Source organism: Centruroides vittatus, unplaced genomic scaffold (assembly GCF_030686945.1).
Source record: "Centruroides vittatus isolate TY-2023 unplaced genomic scaffold, ASM3068694v2 contig_549, whole genome shotgun sequence".
NCBI lineage: Eukaryota > Metazoa > Arthropoda > Arachnida > Scorpiones > Buthidae > Centruroides > Centruroides vittatus.
In genome coordinates, this window is record NW_027122325.1 from 4,156,063 (window position 1) to 4,180,837 (window position 24,775).

The 24,775-nt window shown below is 28.0% G+C and overlaps 1 protein-coding gene across 2 annotated transcripts in view; it reads left to right on the forward strand.

Moving 5' to 3' along the window:
* The window catches only part of LOC136978720 (protein disulfide-isomerase A5), a 55,934-nt gene that overhangs the window by 30,223 nt on the left and 936 nt on the right, over positions 1-24,775 (forward strand). For both annotated transcript variants that reach the window (XM_067274507.1, XM_067274508.1), the window contains exons 11-20: positions 1,106-1,242; positions 5,412-5,479; positions 5,903-5,997; positions 6,093-6,158; positions 10,897-11,036; positions 12,440-12,510; positions 12,578-12,706; positions 18,688-18,877; positions 18,957-19,024; positions 21,389-21,470. In XM_067274507.1, the coding sequence (XP_067130608.1) occupies positions 1,106-1,242; positions 5,412-5,479; positions 5,903-5,997; positions 6,093-6,158; positions 10,897-11,036; positions 12,440-12,510; positions 12,578-12,706; positions 18,688-18,877; positions 18,957-19,024; positions 21,389-21,470 (1,046 nt within the window). The remainder of the gene's footprint in view (positions 1-1,105; positions 1,243-5,411; positions 5,480-5,902; positions 5,998-6,092; positions 6,159-10,896; positions 11,037-12,439; positions 12,511-12,577; positions 12,707-18,687; positions 18,878-18,956; positions 19,025-21,388; positions 21,471-24,775) is intronic.

Consider the following 24,775-nt stretch of genomic DNA (forward strand, 5'->3'; position numbering starts at 1 on the left):
TGAGATTATTTTTCATTTTTATTTAACACTATGAGAGAATTAACAACCTTATTTAAAATATTCCATGCAGTGTGTCTAGACATATTAAAATGATTGCCAATACCCTTAGAGAAAAAAAAGATAAAAAAATGTTTTGTATTTAATATCAATTATTTGTTGATTATACACTCAGTTTAGTTACAGCATAAAAGAGCAACTAAGCATCTATTCACTGGGTAAAGAAATTGCATTACATATGTGTTATATATATGTATAATTTGCTATTCTCTTATATACTGCATCTGATTTCATATATTACTTTGTATAAACCAATCTGAATGATTCTTGATTTGCCAATATCCATAGGCAGCATAAATGCTGCTTTTGAGGAGACACAAGTCATCTTCCAGGGGCAGTAATTTTTTTGTGTCTAAAATTGGGCTTATTTTTTAAAGGAAACTTTCAAAATATTCTCTTGTAAGTCTAAGATACTGTTTAAAAATTTAAAGTTGGATTATAAAATGTACAGTCTGTTCAATAAAAGTTTCTATCTTTTTTATTTGATATTACTTTTCTTTTTTCTTTTTTCATTTTTTCCACAATTATATCCACAATAAGATCATCCTCATCCGATTTAGAATCAAGTAATTCTGTCTGTAACGTAAAATTTAACAGCTGCTTTGACAATATTATTTGCAGGAAACTGCCATATTTCTTGTTAGCATTTGCATTTACTGTTGAACTGGACATGTAAGCACAAATACATATGCTGGTGACATCACTTGTGGTGTTCAGAAGTAGCACTACTAGCTCAGAAGAAAATGCATCCTATGTATGTTTTCAGATAATGAGTACTAAGTTCCTACGCTATAATAAATGAAATCTTATTGATATTTTTAAAATATATTTACAATGTTTGAACTGTCACTACTTCAAACATTTATTTTTCAAATATAATCTTCTCATAACTAAACATGAACTAAAGTTTTAGTTTATTCTATGATTTTTTTGTATTTCAAATATAATCTTCCAATTTTATACATTTAAACTTGAACTAGCTATTCACTATATCTAATAGTTTTTTTTTATTTTTTATTATATTAAATAATAATCTGTTAATTTTTAGTCCCAGTAAGCAACCAGAAAAACCAAAGGATACAGAATGGTCTGAAATACCAAGTGATGTTGTACATCTTACTGATACTACCTTTGATAGTGTTTTGATTAAAGAATCTTCTGTTTTAGTGATGTTTTATGCACCTTGTAAGTTTAACACAATTTTTTACAGTATAAAATTATTTCAGATTCATTAAATTATTATTAATTTTTTATTTATTTTTTTACTTTTTTTATGAATTATAGTAAATTTTTTGTATCAGTTTTATTAATGTATTATTTCTTTTTTTATTATTCCTACATGATTGTAAGGTTTAATAAAACCTTTTTTATCTTCTGTTAATTATGAAATAATATTACTGAAATCTGTATTAATCAAAGATGTATAAATTGTATAAACTAGACTATTTTATTAGACTTCTTATCTAAATTGGACTATTTTACTGTGTTATTAATTAAAACAGGTTTAAACATGATGTTCATTGTGTTTAAACCTGTTTTAATTAATAACACAGTAAAACACTTTCTCTGCCTCCTCTTACAGAACATCATGATGATCATTATGATGTTCTGTGAGAGGAGGCAGAGAATTCTAGTAGTGGTTCTAACATATGATAATCTAACCCAGTTAGGGGATTTCACAAGAGTATAGTATATACCCTAAAGTTTTCATAGAGTATAACCTGGTCTTTGTCATTACAAAATATCCTACATAAGGTGGGCTGGAGTGCTAGTGGCAAACTATAGCCAAATTTCTTGAAGACTCGACAAATATGTAATGATGCAGGACCCAAGTACAGAATGGCTGGGGTTACAAAAATGAATTCTTTCTTAGAATACAAAATGGATGGTGGAAACAACATACATTTGACCTGGTTAACTGTTTAACTAAATTGTAAGACAAAAACACCTTGATGCTGAGAACGTTTAACTTTAATCATAAACAAACGTTTTCGGCCCATTCCATGGGCCATTGCCAGGCTAACTACATTCGAATACTATTTCGAACAACCAATTTCAAATTGAAATAAACTACAATAGAACTCACGCGCTGCTAAACTACGTAAATTAAAACTAATATAAACAACATAGAAAATAATAAGATAAAATATGCCAATGTTACATGTATACATTGTAAGAATTCTATAGTTCACAAAAATCTATAGTTCCCTAGGCAATCCTTTTGCCCTATTTAATGCACTCCTGTGACTTTTTTAATTAGAAACTTCCAAGCTGATGGTAAAATCATCGCATTCTTGTAATTTAAGCATTTTTTGGTTAAGCTGGACTTATAAATTTCACATTTTTCGGTTGTAGCTGCAAGTGTCGGCAAATGTATTGGTGTTAAGATCCTGGCCTCTTCCCATTTAACAACGGACCCTTCAGTCTGCGCCATTTTTGCTAACGTTGTTGTGCATTTCCTTTTTGCCACGTCATATCTGTGTTCCTTAATCCTTTTACCTAGGCTTCTCGTCGTGACCCCGATGTATTCTTTATCAATCCCTAATTGGTCGTTGCTGTACGGTATCGAGTACACCCCTGTTTGCTCACTCGGTTCAATTCCATCTTTGTCGTTTCTTAGTAGTTTATATATCGAGGGAGCTCTTTTGTACACAATAGTGCTGTTCCTGCGGCCCGCAATACCCTCCGTGACCGAGGATAGACGTTTATTATACGTGAATTTCGTGATACCGTTTGTCAGATCCCGTTTTTTCTTGCTTTCTTTAGGATTCTTGTAAGCGGCAATCAAACGTTCAACCGTTGAAATTGGTTGTTTGAAATAGTATTCGAATGTAGTTAGCCTGACGATGGCCCATGGAATGGGCCGAAAATGTTTGTTTATGATTAAAGTTAAACGTTCTCAGCATCAAGGTGTTTTTGTCTTACAGTTTAATAGAGTCTGAGTGAAGTTAGGAGTTTAACTAAATGTTTGAACTTGGCTAAAGAATACCCAGCACTGCAAACAGCTGATTTAAGAAGAGAAATCTCCTCATCTACAAGAATTTGTAACTCACCAAAACTAGGATCATATAAACACAGACAACCAAATCTATACCAGCAACTATGTAATTAATAAATAATGAAATATTATATATACCTGATGATGTCTATTTTAAATAGATGAAAATATTAGTAAATATTTTCATTATTTATTAATTACATAGTTGCTGGTATTGGTTTGGTTGTCTGTGTTTACAAGAACTTGGGAGGATGGATATAAGAACACCCTGAGTATCAGTGCTGTAATAGCCGTGTTTTTGTACCTTGAGGTCTGAAAAGCCATAGAAGGGATGATGTAAGGAGGTTCACCAAATTTATGATACACAGAAAGTAAGATGCCATTACAAGTAGATCTAAAAAGGAAATCTTTGCATTTTTTTCCTCCTCCATAGTAAAGGAAATAGTCAGGAAAATAGCTGACAGTGATTGTATAAACTTCAGTAACTCTATATCTGAGCCTTCCCATGCAAGTAGAATGTCATCAACATACCTCAAATATATGGAGAGGATAATGTATGATAAGCAGGAATCTAAAAATTATGAATTCTATGGCTCTCATGAGATATTTCACTAAGATGGCCAATAGGGATGAGCCCATAGGTACTCCCTGCTTTTGCATGTAAAGTAGCACCCCACCTTACATGGATACTTGTATTGATAAAGACCAGGTTACACTCTATGAAAACTTTAGGGTATATACTAAACTCTTGTAAAATCCCCTAACTGGGTTAAACTATCATATATTGGAACCACTACTAGAATTCTCTGCCTCTGTCTTACAGAACATCATGATGATATAGCACATAGCAAGTGTACAACAGAGTTAGCTAAAAAAGCAATAGAAAGTAACTTTGAACCAATTTGGTTGCAAGTTTTCCTTCTAAAATGCTGTGGGGATCAAAAAACATTACTTATATGGGAATCACTTTACATCTCATTGTTGTCACTGTGCAACTCTTCTACACTGGATATACTGGAGTTGTAGACAGCACTGTTTAGCCTTCTAAGGTTCTAAATCATATAGTTCCCAATAAAACATCTCTCAGCGATAATAGCACCACTATATGTTTGTGTTTCTTTATTGACTATTTAATTCAATATTTAAATACTTTATTTTAAGCCATTTATTCTTAATGTTTTATTTTACATTTCATTGTATATTGTATTAATATATAATTTTTGTAAATTAATATATAATGTATAATTTAAATTTCCAAGCATGTATTTTATTAAATTATTAAATTTAATAAGAGATGGTACCTAATGCCTGCTACTAATACCAAATTATTTAGAATTTAATTATTAATAATAGTGGTGAAGTCACCTGATTAAATTACGGCAATTGTTTGGCTTATTATTAAAATGATTTACTTTGCTAAAATTAACTTTTATGGTTATTTGATAGAAATTTGTGAACTTTTGCAAATTTTTCTACGAAATATGATGGATTTGGTTTGTAGGAAAGTACATAGATAAAAAGGAAGATAAGTTTCCAAAAACATTGTAAGAAAAGAAAATGAAATTCAACAACACTGTTAATCCAAACACAAATGTATTTATAAAGGCCTTGCACAGAAAGAATGCTGCCACAAACTCAATTTATCTTTTATTTACTAGATTGTGTTGATTGATAACTATTTAGAAATATATTTAGAATAAACTTTTAATAAAAATTTATTTTTTAATTTCATAAATTTTTATTTGTTTCATTAATCTAAAAGTGATTTTCAAAATCAAAATGTATTTTCCATTATATATAAAAATTGTAAATGCTTTTTAATTTTTAAAAAATTTTATTTAATTTTTATATTAATATATTTTATTTCATATGTTTTTAGTGATTTAATGCATTTAATATTTCTAATGTTGTATTATTTTATTTAAATTATTCTGTTTTTAAGCAAATAATTGAAATTAATTTTAAAACATTGATAAACATCACTGCTAAACCTTTAATTTCCTGTAAGATACGATACACAAATGAATGAACATTTTTGATCTTAACCAAGACCTGCCTCAGGTTCTTGGATTACTTGAGTTCTAAATATGGATTGCTAAGATTTGAACGTTTTGAATACAAACTGTTTTAACCAGTATGTAAAACATTGATAATTTTTCAAGTCAAAATTACTAAAATTAATAAATTTTTCAAATTTATTAATTTTAGTAATTTGTTTTATTCAAAAACAAATTAACTGCTTACTACTAGTATTAATTTTTATCCTTATTCAAAATGTATTTATTTATTTATTATGATATTATTTTTTGAAATAATCTGTATTTATATAATAACTTGATATTATTTTTCTTTTAAGGGTGTGGTCACTGCAAAAAAATGAAACCAGAGTATACAAATGCAGCTGCTAATTTAAAAATGCAAAATGTAATTATATTTTTTCTATTTTAAAATTTTGTTTAGGATTATTTATATGAAAATGAGACTTTTGATTTTATTATTGTTTTATTTATTTTTCTAATATTTATCATTTTATTTTATAATAATAATTAATTATGGTGAATATGATTTTTAAATTTAATTATTACACCAATAAAACATTTATTTGAAATATATTAGAATCTTGAATTTTGAATAATTCAATTCATGAGAAAGTTAGTTTAATAAAGTTTGCTTGTGTGCCTTTTGGGAAACTATTTTATTATTCTGTAAAAATAAAAATTATATAAAAATAATTGTTATAATCTAAGATAATTTGAATTATGATTTATTTTTTAATTATTTATTCTTTTTATTAGAAACTTTTCAGCATTAATAATTTAATCTTAAAATAAATTTATATTACATTAGATACCAGGAATATTAGGTGCTGTTGATGCAACTAAAGAAAAAAGTATTGCTGAAAGGTACAAAATCACAGGATATCCTACAGTTAAATATTTTAAGTAAGTTAAATCAAGATTTAAGAAATATTTCAAGTAATAAATATTAAGAAATATTAATTTGAAATATTGATTCTTAAATAACTATTATATTTTAGAAATGGAGAATTTCTTTTTGATGTAAATTTGAGAACAGCAGACAAAATAGAGGAATTTATGAAAGAGTAAGTTAATTTTGATTGAGTATTATGTATTAAAATGAAATGTACATATATATGTATATTTCATTTTAATACAAATTCAAGTAATGATGGAAACTTATTCAAGGTATAATAATCATGTGCTGTAAATTATCTTAACTCCTTCAATACCAGCCAATATATGACTGCATGTTTGGTCATATATTGGGCTGCCAGGCCAGCCATTAATTGAAAAAAATCAGTTTAATGAAGTAAATTTTGTAAAACGACTAAAGGTGATCATAAATAACTATTTACAATGTTTAAAAATATTTTTTTGGTTTAAAAATTTCAAAACAAAATGATATAATGTAAATTTTGTAAAACTAGAAGTAACTATTTACATGCTTTTAAAAATTTTTCTTTGTATGAAAAATTTGGAAACAAGACAATTTACATAGTGCATAATTATTGCATTGTGCACACACTGTTTTAGTTTCTTTTGTTATTTTGTTTTTCTTACACACACTACATCTCTTGGTAAGATACTTTTTACACTTAATTGCTGAAATATCATTGGAGAAATTCCTTTCTTTTAGACATTTAGGTGGTAGTTCATTTGATCTATGTCCTCCAGTGTGTTCTTTTCTTGCTATGTGATGGTTTTCAATTAGTTCTTTTACAAGCATTTTTTTGAATTCCAACAATGTTTGTGTTATGAAGATTGTTGTAAACAGTAAACGAATTGAATACAGTTATATCTAACATGTGCAAGAAATGTTCTTTGTATAACTTTAATGTTAGTTGTGTTAATGGATAAGTATTCTCCACATGGTTTGAGTTGACTCCTCCCATGTACTCATTATATTTTACCACACATTTTTTTTGTTTCTACAAAATCTGAAGTAGCATGAGTGGACAGCATAACTACAGGATGCTTATCTTTCCAGGAGGTAACACATATTATTACAAAAATAAACATAGAATTCTTTTTTCAAAGTCTTTGTCTTCAGCTTTTTTGGCATGCCTAATCTGTTTGGCTGAACAGTGCCACATACATTGATTTTAATTTCTTTTAACAGTTTACATAAGTTGGGTGGACTACACCATCAATCAATGTATAAGGACCTTCATGTATTTTTCGTTTTGTCAAGCAAAGTCAAGATGAATGTCATTACCAAGGCCAAACTTTTTCTGTAATTCTGAGTCAATATCACACCCTTTTCCAGAGTAAATGATACTATTCCAAACATAACCTGTTGTACTTTCACATAACCCAAAGCTTTTTATCCCAAACCTAGCCTGTTTTGCAGGAATATACTGCCTGAATCCTGAACACCCTTTCTATAACATAAGTGACTCATCTATAGCAATATGTTTACCTAGCCAATAAACAGTTTTGAATCTTAATACTAAATACTCACAAACTTGGCAGGTTTTGATGAGTTGGTCTGTTCCACTGCATTCACAAGTGAAATGAAAAAATTTCAGAATTAACTGAAAATAATTTCTTGTCATTATTTCATTGAATCCAGGGGCAGAGAAAATAGTTTGAGTTGACCAATAACTTACAATAGTGGGTTTTCTGATAATTTCTATTAAAATAAATATAATAAAAAATTGTAACATTTCACAAACAGATACTAATTTCCATTGCAAAAATCTACATAATTCTACAGCAATACACTTGAACTGGGTCTAATTGTAATAAAAAACATCCACAAAACCTTTGTATCTCCAGTTGTAAATTTTTTATTAGCGACTAACATCTACAATCTTAAACATATCTTCTTCAGGTCTGAATACACAATGAATTAGAATGAAAAATAGACCATACTAGTTTAAAAAATTGGAACAACCAATAAAAGAATACATAGCGTAATTAGATTTAAAATAATAAAAATAAAAAATATTGGTAATGTTTTTTAAAATTAAGAAAAATTAAAATAAAGATAAAAATATTATTTAAAATTAAATATAATGTGCAGTTATAATCTGCATTTGTAATCCATGTTTATCATCAATCAGTGGGGGGTAATTGTTTTTCACATAAATATTGCCATGCTTTAGATCAGTGGTTCTCAAAGCGGGTGCCGCGGCACCTTAGGTGCCGCAAGTACGCCACAAGGGTGCCGCGAAATTTTTAAATAATTAAATTAAAATTACTTAAAATAATGGAATTAAAGTATTAAATTAAATAAATAATTAAAACAATTATAAAAAATGAATATTGGTTTTTTCTACTAATCTTGTTACATCGCCACTTGTCTCAATGACTCGGTAATTGGCGATACGTAAATACTATTTTAAAAAAATGAACTAGTTACTAGTTGTCTGTTCTTCTGTTCCTGCAGCGAGTAGAAGTGCAATATAATTGCGTTGAATGCAGTAAGTAGTTGTTTTTATTATTGTTATATGTTCAGACAATAACGAGAAAGCATCCTATACAAATATTTTTCATCTTTACAACAAGAACAAATAAATTATTAACTTGTAATTAAATTTTATAATAAAATATTGAAGTGAATTATGTCGTTCAATATTATGAATAATTTTTTTCATTAAAAAAAGAAAACGTGAAGATTCTAATGATCAAGAAGTGGTTACTGGTAGCAAAGCTAAGGAATCAATTAGCACTAGTAAATCATCAAAAATTCAGAGCTCATTTTATCACCAGATATAATAATAACTTTTGTTTGAATATTTTTGTGTTGTTTGGAAATAAACTTACTTTAAAAAACTTTTATTTTTTTCAAAGACTTTTCATCCTTCATATCTTTACTAACCGTAAAAAAGCAAATAATAATAATAATAGGGGTGCCGTGAATTTTATTTAATAATTTCAGTGTGCCACCAGACAAAAAAGTTTGAGAAACACTGCTTTAGATAGAGGCTGTTCTTTAAAGTTGATGTTATCTCTTCTTATTACTGAAATATGAATTCCTAGTGCCTTGAGGGTTTGGATATGGTTTTATGTTCCGGCATCGTTTGATAATACATGTGTTGTCAAAGTCCACATTCTGTTCAGATGCAAACATGGCAAGGGCAGTGGATAACTTTTTTGCTTAATGTCATATGTGGGTTCCTTTAGATACTTATGGAGTGACATAGAAATGCAATAAACACTTCAAATACATTGGCGCTACTAGACGTTTACTCCATAAGCATCTACAGGAACACATATATTGATATTAAGCAAAAAAAGCTAACCACTGTCCTTGCCATGTTTGCTTCTGAACAGAATGTGGACTTTGACAACACATGTATTATCAAACAATGCCAGAACATAAAACTATATCCAAACCCTCGAGGCACTGGAAATTCATATATCAGTAATAAGAGGAAATAACATCAACTTTAAAGAAGAACAGCCTCTATCTAAAGCATGGCAATATTTATGTGGAAAACAATTACCTCCTCTGATTGACAGCAAACATGCATTGCAAACTCAGATTATAATCACACATTATATTTAATTTTAAATAATATTTTTATTTTTATTTTAACTTTTTGTAATTTTAAAAAATCATTACTAATATTTTTATTTTTATTTTATATCTAATTATGCTATGTATTCATTTATTGGTTGTTCTAATTTTTTAAACTAGTATGTTCTATTTCGCATTCTAATTCGGTTGTGTATTCAGACCTGAAGATCTATTAAAGATCAAAAATATTAGTTGCTAATAAAAAATTTACAACTGGAGATACAAAGGTTTTGTGGACATTTTATTTTTAAAATTCTACATGCAGATGCCAACTCTACATTTTCTTTCAAAAAATTAACTACCTCATCAGATATCCATTTGTTTCATTTACAATCAATCTAATGGGTAATCAGTAAAAAATACTTTAAATACATCATAAACAGTATTTACATCAGATAAATTTTTATCAGGAGAAATACCAAGAAAATCAAGAAAACTGTGGTATACAGACATGAATTTACAGTTTTTAGATTTTTTTTCACTCAGACTCATTGCTTCTTTTCATTCCTGAGCTTTTAGTTTCAATTTCACTTTCACCCATACAAGCTTTCCATTTTTACATGAATAGTCTTGTGGTCATTATCACCTATTTCAGTGTCTGTAAAGTGTTCACTGCTGACATCACTATCACAAAATAGCATAATTTCTACCTCATTTATCTCCACATATATCTATGATGACAAGAAACTGTCAATGATGTAAACAAATTCATAGCAATGGCCATGTTAATTTTTACCGAAACCCGCAAAACTGCATACTTGAAGTAAAAAAATTCACAAACAGCTTATGCCATCTAGAAACTTAATACTAATTATGAAGCAAAAAGATACACCTACAGGCACAGCCAATCAGCATCACCAAAACAGCAACCAATCACATAGGACAAATATATATATATATATATATATAATAATGATTGAATTCTCTTTCTTCTTAATTCTGTTTTATTCATAATTGTTAAATAATTAAATCTTAATGATTTTTCTATGGTATTTCTATATTTTTTGAAAATTGTTACTGGATATAAACAGAAAATATATATATTTATGGCATTTCAAATTTTAAAGTCTTTAGTGTTATCAAACTTTTTAAATTGAGTTTTTCCACTCATTATTTAGTGCTAAATTCTAAATTCATTGGTAGTTTGTAATTATTATTTTGTATATAGAATATTTATATAGTATTTATGAAATATTGTATCTGTAGCATGCAAATACAAATAAATAAATATAAATATATATATATATATATATATTTATATATTTTCATTTAATTTATGGATAATTTTATTTCAGTCCAAAAGAGCCTCCACCTCCACCTCCACCTGAAATTCCTTGGCACAGCATACCAAGTGATGTTGTACATTTAGATGAAGAAAATTTTAAACCATTTTTAAAAAGAAAGAAACATGTTTTAGTAATGTTTTATGCTCCATGTAAGTGAACATTGTAAGTTGGATCTTTAAAATTTATTGTTTTATAAATTATAATTTTGTAGAATTTAATTAAATGTGCATTTAACTTACTTAATTATAAAGACAATTTAATATTAGTTTAGTTGTAAAATATAATTTTTATCTCTAGAAAACATTTTAGAAATTTAAATAATGAAGGAACAATATCTCATGTATATGAACAAAGAATATTATTTTAAAGTTAAAAATTATGTTTTATTATAAATGCTGGCTTACATGAAATCCAAAGCTTTAAATTTAGATTTGTTTTCTTTGTTAAGAATCAAGAGAATTATAATTTCACAGAAAATTTAAATTTTAAAATTTGAATTTTCTGTCTTGTAATTTTGTTATTAAATTTATTTCTCTATTTTCAATGAGTAGTGATTTCTGATATTAAATTGACAATTGTTTTTAATAAATTTCTTTGATATAACTAACTTTAAAAATCAAAATGAGATAAACAAATCACAAGAGGAAACACACAATGTAAGAAAATACCACCACAATATTCCAGCAGTGTTGAATCAAAATAACAATTTTTGATTAGTGATAATCAGAAACTTTTTGAGTTTTTTAGAAGTGTCATAGTTGAATTCCATATTAAACTATGAATAAATGCTTAATTTTATTATGAATGAAGCTATTTAATCAATCATTTTATTCTATTTCATCCTTTTTTGTTGACCTTCATCAGGAGATATAAACATTTTATAATTTGAAAAAGAGACTAAAGCTACTCATATTCTAAAATGGTTTTATAACATTCCATTTTTAAAATAAGACAGATTTTTAAAAATGCATGTGCTAGATTTTTTTTCCATATTGAATTGAATTGAATGTTGCATGATATGTGACAAAAACAAAATATATAAAACATACTTTATACATGATATAGACCGTGCATATAAACACTCTGTAAAAAATATTTAAGAGATAAAAGTAAGAGAAGGAAATTAATAAAAATAATTATGTATAGAAACATGAATAAGAAAATAAATAAGTCACCCACTAACTCATAACTTCCATCTATATGTTTTACAAGTATTCTCTTCATCTGCATACACAACACTGCACTTTAACTCATTTTTTATCATTTGTGTCTTTATTATTTATTTATATTTTTTTCTTCCTATTTATGTATTTTTATGTAGTAATTTTTATTAATTTCCTGCTATTTCCATAAAATATTCCATTAAAATTGAAAAACAGTTTGTTTTATGTTTTTTGTTCCTGAAGAGGCTTGAAATGCCACAAGCAAAAGTACTTGAATTAAATACTTTTTTGTTTTTTATTTGTTTTGTCTGAGTTTTTAATACCTCAAAGTATTGAATTTATACTTAATGATTTTTGTGTATGCCTTCATTAATTTTCTTAATTAATAGGGTGTGGACATTGTAAAAAAGCAAAACCTGAATTCCAGGCTGCAGCTGCTAGATTTAAAGATGATCCAAAGGTAATTGAATATTTTTTTGAATCTATTATGGAAATAAAAATTCTTTTTACATATTGTTATGTTTTAGGTGGAATTTTCTGCTATTGATTGCACTGTTTATACTACAATATGCAATAATAATGATGTCAGAGGATATCCAACAATAAAATACTTCAATTATTATAAAAATTCAAAATTATATGATGGTGGAAGAACTGTGAGTAAATATATTTTTGAAATATTTTTATTGTTATCTGAAACTTAGAATTTTCATTAAAATATTTTAAATAATATTTTAATTAAGAATAACTGTAAATTGTTTTATTAATATGTTTGCTACCAAATTAATTAATTATAAATATTTGTCAACATCAGATATTTTTTTAATACAACAATACAATATTTTCTAGTATTCTCACATTATGTATTTGTTACATTTAATAACTTCAGGAAAAACAATAATGTATTTAATTAAAAATTATAAATTTTCATTATAATTTATATTGTTATAAAATATCAATTTTGTCAATAAACAGACTTAATATCAAAAGATAGAGAAATGCACATCATATTTTAGTAATTATAAAGTGAATAGAATAAAATCCAAGAAGTATATATAAAATGAGATATTTAAATCTCTTTTTACTAAATAAGTATAATTTCATAGAAAACTAAAAGAAAACTCTTGATGCATTTCATCATGAAAATATAAATCAAAATTTATTGCAAAAATATTATCGAAAAATAAACTAAAAAATTTTTATTAATTCTTTAATAATAAAATCCTGAATTTGAGGAGAACACATTATGATTTTACTGACTGCCTATCTAGTTAATTTGGTAAATCAATATGTCAAAATAATGATTCTTATAAATGGGAAGCTCTGTTCCTACCTTAAAAAATAATGCAGAAACAAAGTTCAAATAGTTTTCATCTCTGTAGCTAAAATCAGACCCAGAAAATTAAATTTTAAAATACAGTAGAGCATCGATTATCTGACCCCCGATTAACCGACCGCGTTCTAGTCGGCAAATTCAAATGTCCGCTAGTGATGTGGTGCTACAATATTTGGTTATGTCTTGGCTACTTTAATATTACTTTTGTTAAATTTTTGCATGTTTTAGCTGGCAGCACTGGCTCGACCATGAAAGGGAGGCTAGTATTTAAACCAGGCCTAATACACTATACTAATAATGTATTTTATCATACTTTTCAGTTATCCGACCAACCCCAGTCCCCAATTAAGTCGGATAATCGATGCTCTACTGTATTTCAATTTCTGTTGTTGTGAGCAGAAACAGAAAGTTAATATACAGTAGAAAATGTTGATGGCTGTGATATCTATAGATTAATATGGCATACATAAGAAAATGAAACACTCATCACTTACAAGGAAATGGAAATGTTCTTCTACATTAGAAAACTTTTCAATATATCTCAATTTGTAACTCTCAAAAAGGTAAACAAATGCTTTGGAATCATAAATAATCATTCATAAAAAGTATATAAGATGATATATAACTGGCAAATACATTAGTCCTCAACTTCACTTTATGAACTTGTGAAGTCTTTTACATAATACAGTGTAGTTGCTAATCACCTAAATTTTCCTGTAGATAATTTATATTTCTCATAAAGAGAAGTAATGATGTACATACAATGTTTCATTTTGGCTAATATGAATTGTATTCTATTTCCTTTTGAATGATTCTTGAAAAGTCAAAGATTTTAACAAACTTTTGTTTCAGTGATAAAATTTGTTATATATGACAATGAGCTGTGAATGGCTTTAGAAACTTTTAGTTTAGAGAAATAAAAAAATGGGACTTCTATATATCATAGCATTCTGTTCTTGTATTTTCAATAGAGACTGTGGGGTCAAAAATTAAATATGATAGAGATTATTTTGTGATTTTTTAAATGTATTCATTGTAAAGCACATAGAAAATTTTCAGCTGATGATGATCTTTTAAGAGAATGAAAATGTTTCTGAATAAAAATTTTTTTGTTTCTGAATTTAGCATTTTTTCCTAATAATTCTATAATATAACAAATATAATTTAGGTATCTAAATTCATGATACTTATTTAAATTATTATTACAGCTTTATATATTGTTTTAATAATGATTCAAATAAATATAATAGACTTTAATATATTGTATAATTACATCCTTATTCTACTACTATGTATTTTGCATCTAAATAAAAATTTTTTAATTTTTCACATACCTCCATATGTAGAACTCTCCATAACTCAAACTGGTCATTTTTTGCTCCCTTCAAATTTGAGATTTATAGGTTTTAATGTTTAATTGACAATAAACACAATATATGTATAACAATAACTGATATATTCATGTTTCACTACCATTTGGATTCACATCACTTCAAAAACTAAAAATAGAACTTTCTGCAGAGCTGCACAATCCAGATAATCATTTTAACTTTAATTTTAAAATAAGGTTAAAAGGAATTAATAATGAATAAAATAAAGTAACATTACATCAACTGCCATATAACATTGGGCTGTTTATTGGTGATAATAATTATAAATTACTAATAACTTGACCTTAGAGGGATGCATTACATACTATCTCATATTAAATTTAATAATTATGATTTAATTAAATAATTTTAGATTAAACTGGAATTTAATTTTAACAAAGTTTGGCACCATCTCATATTAAATTAAATTTAATACAAGATGGTGGGTGCCTAATGCTTCCCTCTAGGGTCAAATTTATTAGTAATTTATAATTATTATCACCAATAAATAGCTGAATGTTATATGGCAGTTGATCTAGTGTTATTGTAATGTATCAGGTATTGTAAGATGTTTATATTTATAAAATAAATAAAGATTAAAAATAAAAGTAAAATTAATTCTTTAAAAAGATTAATACTTCCTTAGCAAGTTTTTGGTTTCTTTGAAGATAGTTAGTTACCTGCATTTTCATGAATCTTTGTTATTTAAAATATCAATTAATTAATTAAAATATTAAATGTTAGTTTGAAGTTCAGTATATCTTGCATCTACAGACAGTAACTGGTTACAACAGTTCAGTTATTTAATTCAGTTATTTAATTAAAAAGATACCAAAGGTACATAACCGGTGCCGTAATACATAACCGGATGAAATATAACAGAGTTACAATAAATATATGAGTTACAGATATGTAAATTATTTAACCAGAATAAAGCATAACATCAACTACAAATATAGTGACAATTAGACAAAAAAAAAAAAAAAAAAAAAAAAAAGAGCACAGAGCACAGACAATAACAAACATAGCACGAACAATTTTATAAACTAGAGGCGTCTTCGCCGAGACGGTAAACTTGCAATAATTGTTTTGTAAAATTGCGTCGTCTCTTTGCTGCATATGGACTTTCTTTAGCGTCAGTTCCATTTGGTCCAGTTATGTTTGCAGCTATTCGTACCTTTCTCTTCAATATTGACGTCAAATTCTACAATTCTATTTCATTCACGCATCTCACTATCGTTTTCGATGCGTATTTGACGTGAATGATTGTCACACTCTTGAAGCACTCTTGAAGTACTCTTGAAGCGTTCTTGAAGCACTCTCTTGGCACTTTTGTAGGACTCTTGTAGCTCTTTTAAAGTAGTTACTAAGTATTTAGATGTGAAGACGATGAATACACGGTGAGCTAGAGTTAACGAAATCCAGGAACACACAATATGGCTCTTGGCAAAGAATGAGATCAAATTGATTGATGATAGAAGTTAAGATAGAAGTAGAAGCAATGCTTCTACCTATATTGTATTGCAGGAAGCTAATTTAGTCTTAGGCTGTAATTCCATAGTCAGTTCTATTTATTAGATTGGTTTTGATTCTCGTGTATACCCTACAAGAACTATCTCTGGCATTATGCCCAGCCATGGTGTGTTCATGTCTACAGTTACAACATACCGGAGGTTGGTCTATATTTGTGCATTCGTTATAGGTATGTTGTCCAGAGCAGTGGCTACATGTGGGCATCTCTTGGCTGCACATTGCTGTGGAATGGCCATACCGACAACACCGAAAGCATTGGAGCACTGGGCAAAAATCTGTTGTTTTACATTTTGACCATTGAATTGACAGTTTTTCTATCTTTAAAAGTTGATTTCTTAGACTAGGTGTTACCTGAATAACCCAATTGTTGTAATATTTATTTTTCCTTCCCATTCTGAATTTCGCCCTGAAAGCCTCGTTGAATTCCTCTTCCTTATATGTTTCACTGATAAGGTCATTTTGTCTGTAAATGTACAATGGTAGCTCTTCCCTAGTAATCTCAGTAGGAACTGAAAAAATGGCCACATGTGGCAGCAATTTCCGAGGCTTCCTTATCAATAATTGGGGAACTTCTGTAGCTATGTGCTGCTCAAGCTTAAGAGCGTTTTCAGGGTTCCCAATCTCTATAGCAACTCCTCCACCTCCAATGTTTCTCACTTTGTCAATTCCAATACCTAACTGCGATGGTTTGACCATCTCAAATAATATCTGCCGCACTTTATTGCAACTTTTCTCGCTGTCTTTACTGTATAGGAGAAGTACCTCCCTGTTTGTTCCTAAGTGTCTCAGTCTTTTATCAGTGTTAAAAAGCTTGCCGTTTTTCAGAGCTTGACTATAGTTTCTTTGTGGAGGAGTGTCTGTGTGTCTGTATGATGCCAAGTTCTCCACTGGTTACAACAGGAATCGCCAAATTTTTTTGATCGTTGACCCCCTACAACTTTTCGAAACCTTACATCGACCCCCACCAAAAAGTTTGTGTTACAAGCAAAAAAAAAGCTCCTACTATTTTAATATATATTTTTTAATTTTACATTTATTGTATATATGTTAATAACAATTTTTGTAACTGACAATCAATGAGACAAATAAGCTTGATGATCCTTAGCAAGATTAGCAATATTCGGTTCAAAATTTGTAAGTTTTAGTTTTTCATTGACCCACAAATAATGTTTTATCATATTGACCACTTTGACAACCCCTGGGTTTTAATATGTAAGCCTATGCATGATGTTTAAAATTGTGTTCAATTATTATCATTATTTTTATGTTCAACTTATGATGAAATTCTATTGTAAGTCAAAGATTATTTGAAATTTGCTGTCAGCTATATTTACTATCCATCTTGGAATTCTAACATCATTTCACCAATAATAGACATTATTCTGGACATTCTACATTTTCAGAAAACAAAATCAACATGTAAATAAAATTTTGTATTTATTAAACTATGCTTTAAACTTAAGCCAGAAAATGCATTCTTTAGTTATTTTAAGAAGAAAGTAATAAGCATGCCAGTTAAGGCCTTAAACAACAACAATATTGTCAATTACCTATAAAGATTTTGCAGCAGCTTTGCCCATATAATTAATTAACTTCTGCATGATCTTTTTCAAGTGCACTTCAATATAAGTCTGTGTAGATTATCTACAAACATAGGAAAAGCAAACTATTTGTGTGAGGAAAGTATAGACAATAGTATAAAAATAGAAAATGTAGAACTTATAACATGTCATTATAGTTATTCAGGAGTGGAATTAAGCTAAGATGGGAGAGCTAATTGAACAATAGTATAAAGTCATCAACTCTGACCTTCTATCTTATTTATTAGTAAGTTAAAGCCCAAAAATTAACAAAATAAGACATATTAAAAATGAAATTTAACATGCACAAAAGTTAAGTAGTTAGTTTATAATTAGCAAGTTTCCATTATTAAAGTTTAATTAACACTAATGCATTAAGTGGTACAACAATAAATGTAGGGAAAAAGTTACTTAGTTCTGAACAAAATTACTAGTTATTTCGAACAACAATATATTTATAATAATGCTCAATATTTGTTTTGGTCACCTGGCTACTTCTTCATTCTATCCAGCTAGAAAAAATTTCTGGGGAGAACACTGCAAATTTTTTAAAAAGTTTTGATGCAGTTGAAGAAACCATATGTTACAGATTTAAATGATGTATGAAGAATGCAAAATAAATTTGTCATAAACAAATGTATTAATACAAGTACTGCTCCATCAGTTGTTATTATTTTATTTTTATAAGGAAAAGATCTTTTTAAATACAACTTTACAATATTTATTTTCTTTATTATTAACCTAAGTTATAATGTATTTCTCTTGCTTAATTTTATTATAACAACTTATTAATATTTACATTTAAAATTTTCTTTCAGGAAAATGATTTTGTAACATTTATGAATAATCCTCAAAATCCAGTACCTAGTTCTTTGCCATCCGAAACATCACCAGAACAATGGTGGGCTGAAATTGATGGTGCTGATAATCTTAATCACCTGACTGCATCCAATTTTGATAATTTTATTAATCAACATAGTTCAGTCTTAATAATGTTTTATGCACCATGTAAGATTTATATATATATATAATGATCTTTTAAAATAATTTTTTAATTTTGGAACATAAAATAATTTTCTTTACTTAGGGTGTGGACATTGTAAAGCAATGAAACCTGCATTTGCTCAAGCTGCTTTAATCCTGAAAAATGAACAGGTATTTCTAACTATAAATAAAATAATATACTATATATTGCAAATGAATAAACTTTAAAAATTTTATTAAACCACTATTTTAATTACACTTTTTATTAGAGAACACTGTTTTATTTAGAGTTTGTGATATGTTTCATATTGCAAACTCTAAATAATTTAGGTGTCATTTTCAGGATCCAAACAAGATAAGAAAATTATATGCATATTAAAATCATAAGAACAAGGAAAATTATATACTTCAAAAATTCTACTTCCATTCTGTTCACATTTCAACATTCTTATAGCAAGGATAAAAAGCAAGTAATGAAAACAAACTAACAGAGGAGGATAGTTATTTAATAAATCAAATAAAGTAAAAATTAATATATTCTTTTTTTCAAAGAATAGGAATCTTAAATTTAAATCATGTAACTATAATCCCTCTATTCTTCCTTTAAAAAAAGAAAAAAAACTAATGGCAATTGTTCATATAATGTAAAGATCATATATTGTTACTTGTTATTAATTATTCGAATAAATGACATTAAAGTACAATTACATTGTAAAAGTATTGTATTGATGATGTAATTTTTTTTGAGAGTATCTTGTATTTTTCCAACATTATAAATTCATGTAAAATATAAATTACAAAATCATATTAAATGATAGAAGAGTATCATTTATTGAAAAAGTTTATAAAGATATTTCTGTTTTAAAGAAAAAATTAATAATAAAAATTTTTTAAAATTTTTAGAGAATAAAATTGATTATGAAAAGATATTTTGGCAAATTCAAATAACTGAAAATAATGTGATAAAAAACATTCTTATTTATTTATTGTTATTAAATATATAAATAAGAAATTACTTAATTAAAATATTAATATGTTATATTTGATCTCTAAATTGAAAATTTTGTTAATTTTATTAAAGGATATTTCAAATAACATTTTAAAAAATTTGATGGCATAAGTTTTTGTGTGTTTCTTTTGAATCCCAAATTTTTGTTTTTCACAAACAGTTTCAGTTGTTTGTAAATATTTTTTTATGCATTTGATATCTTATAGAAGCAATTCCCAACTAAGAGTACATGTACTGTACCACCAAGGTGTACCCTTGGTGGTTTAGGGGTACACAGAAGAAAATTAATAATGACAGATTTACTATAAGAATGTTTGAATTCTGCTTTGAGGCCTTTGGTGACATCATGGCACTTTGATGCTTAGTTTTAAATAAAAATATAATTATACAGTTGAACCTGTCTATCTTGAATCTCATAGGAATGAGAAAAAAAATTTGAGATAGACAGATTTCAAAATATAGAAGTTCCTCTACAATAAACGGTAATAGGTTAATAGATTAGATTAGAGATGTAGTATTTTATTAATACAATAGCAAGTGCAGTACACATTTGTATTAGGTATAAATAAAACATTTTTGACATATGTTAACAGAAATAGTTTGTCAATAGTTTTTCATCTATGATTTTCTTTAACCAGTAAGACACAAGTCAAACTTGTAGTGAATCAGAGAAAAGTAGCATTAATTGAAATTATGTACTGTATAGCAAGATGTTTTTCAACTGCAATTTATACTATAAAAAAGTAGTACTGAATTTTGAATTTGTAATTGACACTGTGGTCCATAATTTGAGATATAGGTTTGGGAAAAAATTATTTAAGATAAACCTGAAAAATATGTTGAATTTAGGCAGTGCAGTATAAAAAAAATAATTCTGAGATAAACATGTTTCAGATAGACAGTATTTTTACTATACCTGTGTCCTTCCTCCAACAGTTTTTGATTAAAAAAAATTTTACATGTAATTTGTACAGCATTGTATAATTGAACAAGACACTACAGTTTGATGAACATTGAGAATAAAATTAAGCAGAAATGAGAAATAAAACTTAGGAACATGGTCTGTCGAAGGGTAGGCAAGTGAAGAAAAGTTGAGAACTGCTGTTTTATAGTAATAACATTAATCCCAAAGCTCTTCAAATTGTTCCAGTTTTTGATCTCATTAAAAACATAAATAATTGTTATTTTATTATTTCTTCTGTTTTTCAAAGTATGTTTAAAATTCAATTGGCCATCGCATTCCTGGCAAGGTGTAGATAATAGGCTGTGTAAAATTTAAAAATATACCGTATTTTACAGACTATAAGACGCACTTTTTTCTTTGAAAAATTGCCTCCAAAATTCAGGTGCGTCTTATAGTCTGTAGCGTCTTATAGTCCATAAAATACGGTATTCATTTTCAGTGAATTCTCATTAATTTAAATTCTAAGGGCATCTCAAAAAATTCAAATTAACTAATGTTTGAATTATCAGAAATATCCAACAAAATAATATAATAAAGTAATAGGATTTATATTTTACTTTAGGTATCAGGAAAATTAGGTACTGTTGATGCCACAACAGAAAGAGAACTTTCCAATAAGTATGAAATTAAAGGTTTTCCTACTAGTAAGTAAAATAATTTTTATTCTTATCATTAATAATGTAATAGCTTTATCAATAATATGTAGGATGCTAGTGTGTAAAAATTAAAATTTGTAAAATGTTGGTTGAACTGAAAGTTTGTTCAATTTTTAGAAAGAAATAAAATATACTATTTTGAAATAAATAAAAACTTTTAATCCACAATGTATTCACCCTTCTGTTCGATAACCTTACACCACCTGACAGGTAGTTTCATAATTACATCTGTGTAGAATTGGGTGGGTTTCTGATTGAAGAAATTATCGATGTGATTTTTGATACTTTCTAAAGATTGAAATTCTATGCCATTTAAATTACTCTGCAATGAACGAAAAAGATAATAGTCTGAGGGAGCAATATCTGGAGAATATGCAGGGTGACTCAAGATATCCCGGTTAAAATTTAGAGGTTTTTGGCGCACATTTAACGATATATGCAGTCTTGCATTATCATGATGGAATACCACTCCCCATCAATTTGCAAGTTCCAGACATTTTTGATGGATGAACTAAAGGAGTGCAGCTTTTAGTTCATCCAGTTGGAGACAGTATTTATTGGAATTAATTGTTTGGTTGTTGGGTAAAAGCTTGTAATAAAGAACCCCTTTCCAGTCCCACCAAACTGAAATCATTACTTTTCTGGGCTGCAAACAAGCTTTAGGTTGGAACACTGAAGGATCACCTGGCTTACTCCAAGATCTCTTGCATTGAATATTGTTGTAAACGATCCATTTTTCATTGCCTGTTATTAATTGCTTTAAAAAGGGATTGTCTTCATTGAATCACATACAGAAACACGCTCAATGAGGTTTTGTTCACTTAATTGTTGGGGAACTCAAACGTCATAATGGGAAGTGTATCCAATGCTAGCCAAATGTCTGACAACAGATATTTGGGATATTTTTAAGATGTCGGCTATCTCTCGTGTTGTTTTATGCCAATCATTTTGAATTAAAGCCATTATGGACTCATCTATGGTTGAATGCCATCCTGACTGAGGTGCATCTTTGAGAGAAAAATCTCCCCTTAATTTTGAAAACCATTTCTGGCATATTCGATCAGTAACTGCAACCTCCCCGTATACAGCAAATACCTTTTTTTGAGTTTTGGTTGCATTTTTTCCTTTTCAGAAATAATAGAGCATGAGATGTTGAAAATGCATCTCTTCCATTTTAATGTTTTTTATCTTAAAAGATAACAAAATTTTAAAAAATAGCTGTAATTAAACTTACATAATAAATATGCAAATATTTGTAATGTCAACCTAAACAAGTTAAAACTTGATAAGCACAACAGAGGTGCCACAGACAAGTGATTATGTAAATACCCAAATGAACTTTCTGTTCAACCCTATATATATAATTCTTTGCTTATTGAGGAATTAATTTTTAATTAAAAAGATTTATTTTGAAAATTATTAGAATTCAATTAGAGCTTCTCAGTTAGAAAAGAAATTCCTTCACATTGCATAAAAACTTATAATTAATAATTTATAAACTGATTTATAAATCATTAGCTGAAAAATTTAATTATATTATAATGTAATCCTACTATATATAATCTATAATAATTAGAAATGATAAGGAGTCAACAGTAACAAATGAAAGTTGAGTGGTTACAGAATCAGTACAGGCCCTATAGAATTACAATATCAACATAGAATACATTTCCAAAAACAATAAAGCAATGCATCAACATACACTATATTGGATCTAATTAAATCTACAATGTCATTTGATAAATTTCTCAGAACAGAAATATATTGGAGCAATGCTAAAATAATAAAAGAATTAAAAACTTAGATTGAATAAAATATTTTGAGCTATATGAAATCTACAAGCAAAATATAAAAAGCAAGTAAAGTAATGCCAAGTATAAAGAATCCATATCAACAACTTGGAAACAAACATTAAGTCTCAAAAATAATTAACATAAAATAAAAGTAAAATATTATTATATACTAAAATGAAGTGCCAAAAAAATTAGAGACAGCAGTTCATGCAATGTTGTTCCCTTCTACCCACATGGGAAATGCTTCAAGCTGGAATATTTGCATTTGACACCATAGTATGATACTTATTGGTTATGTGTGAGCTTAGTTAGAGTAGCAATAGGCCATGTAAAGGATTTATTACTATTTGATCATGGACAGATTTTTGAACAGGAAGAATGGGTCACTCTATCAGCAAGGTGGCCAATGCTCTAGGATTTTCTTGTTTAATAGTTCAAGGGTTTATCAGGAATACTAAAATTCTAGACAGATATCAGCAGCATGTGCATAGTGTGAGTGCCCATTGCTGATGCAAGAATGTGGCTGCAGGTGGCTAACCAGGTTAATAACCATGCAAACGAAGGACAACTCGGCACCAAATCACATCAGACTTCAACAGGGGCACTGCTGAACCCATGTCAACACACTGTACAACTTTCACTGCATTTCTTGGGGTTTGGTAGTCGCCGACCCACTCTAGTATCCTTGCTAACATCCTGGCATCAGGTAATGCAACTCACCTGGGCCAAAGAACATTGAAATTGGATAGTGGATGACTGGTGCAGTGTTATATCGTCAGGTGAATCTTGTTTTCATCTCTTTTGAGCTGATAGTCATGTTCATGTATAGCAACAACCATTTGAAGCCATAAACCCATCATGTCAACAAGGTGTTGTGCAAGCTGGTAGTGGCTCCATCCTGGTTTGGAGTGTGTTCTATAGGCATGAACAGGGGCTAATGGTGAGACTGCAGTTGAGTAATCTGAAGAACTCAATTTGTCTGTCCCCTGGCAGGCCCTCATTGACACAGACCTTTTATCACCGTCTACCCACATCAAATGCGCATGTCCAATCCAACGATTTTAACGAGATGTATGTTCAATTTCTGTTTAAATATTGATGTTCTATATTTTTTGTTCTGCATTCCGTCGTTTCTTTTTTATTGTCTGAAGAACTATTAAGGTTCAAACATGTTTATGAAATTTTTTCGTCTTCTCCAACACCGATAGCAGGTTCAGGTACATGTTAAAAATGGGAATTTCTAATCTGGATCTAGCCACATTAGCATTAGGGGTAAAAGGAAAGTTGGAGAGTTAATTTAACATAATAAATATTTTATCTAATTCTTTTAAAATTTTTTATAAAGTATACGTAATTAAGATAACTTTAATATATGAATATGTTAATTTTTCAAATTTATTTACTTTAATATTTTATTAATCCAAATAACAGAGGAAGAAAAAAATAATAAATATATGAAATAGTAATATCAATAAGATATATCAATTTTTATTTATTAAA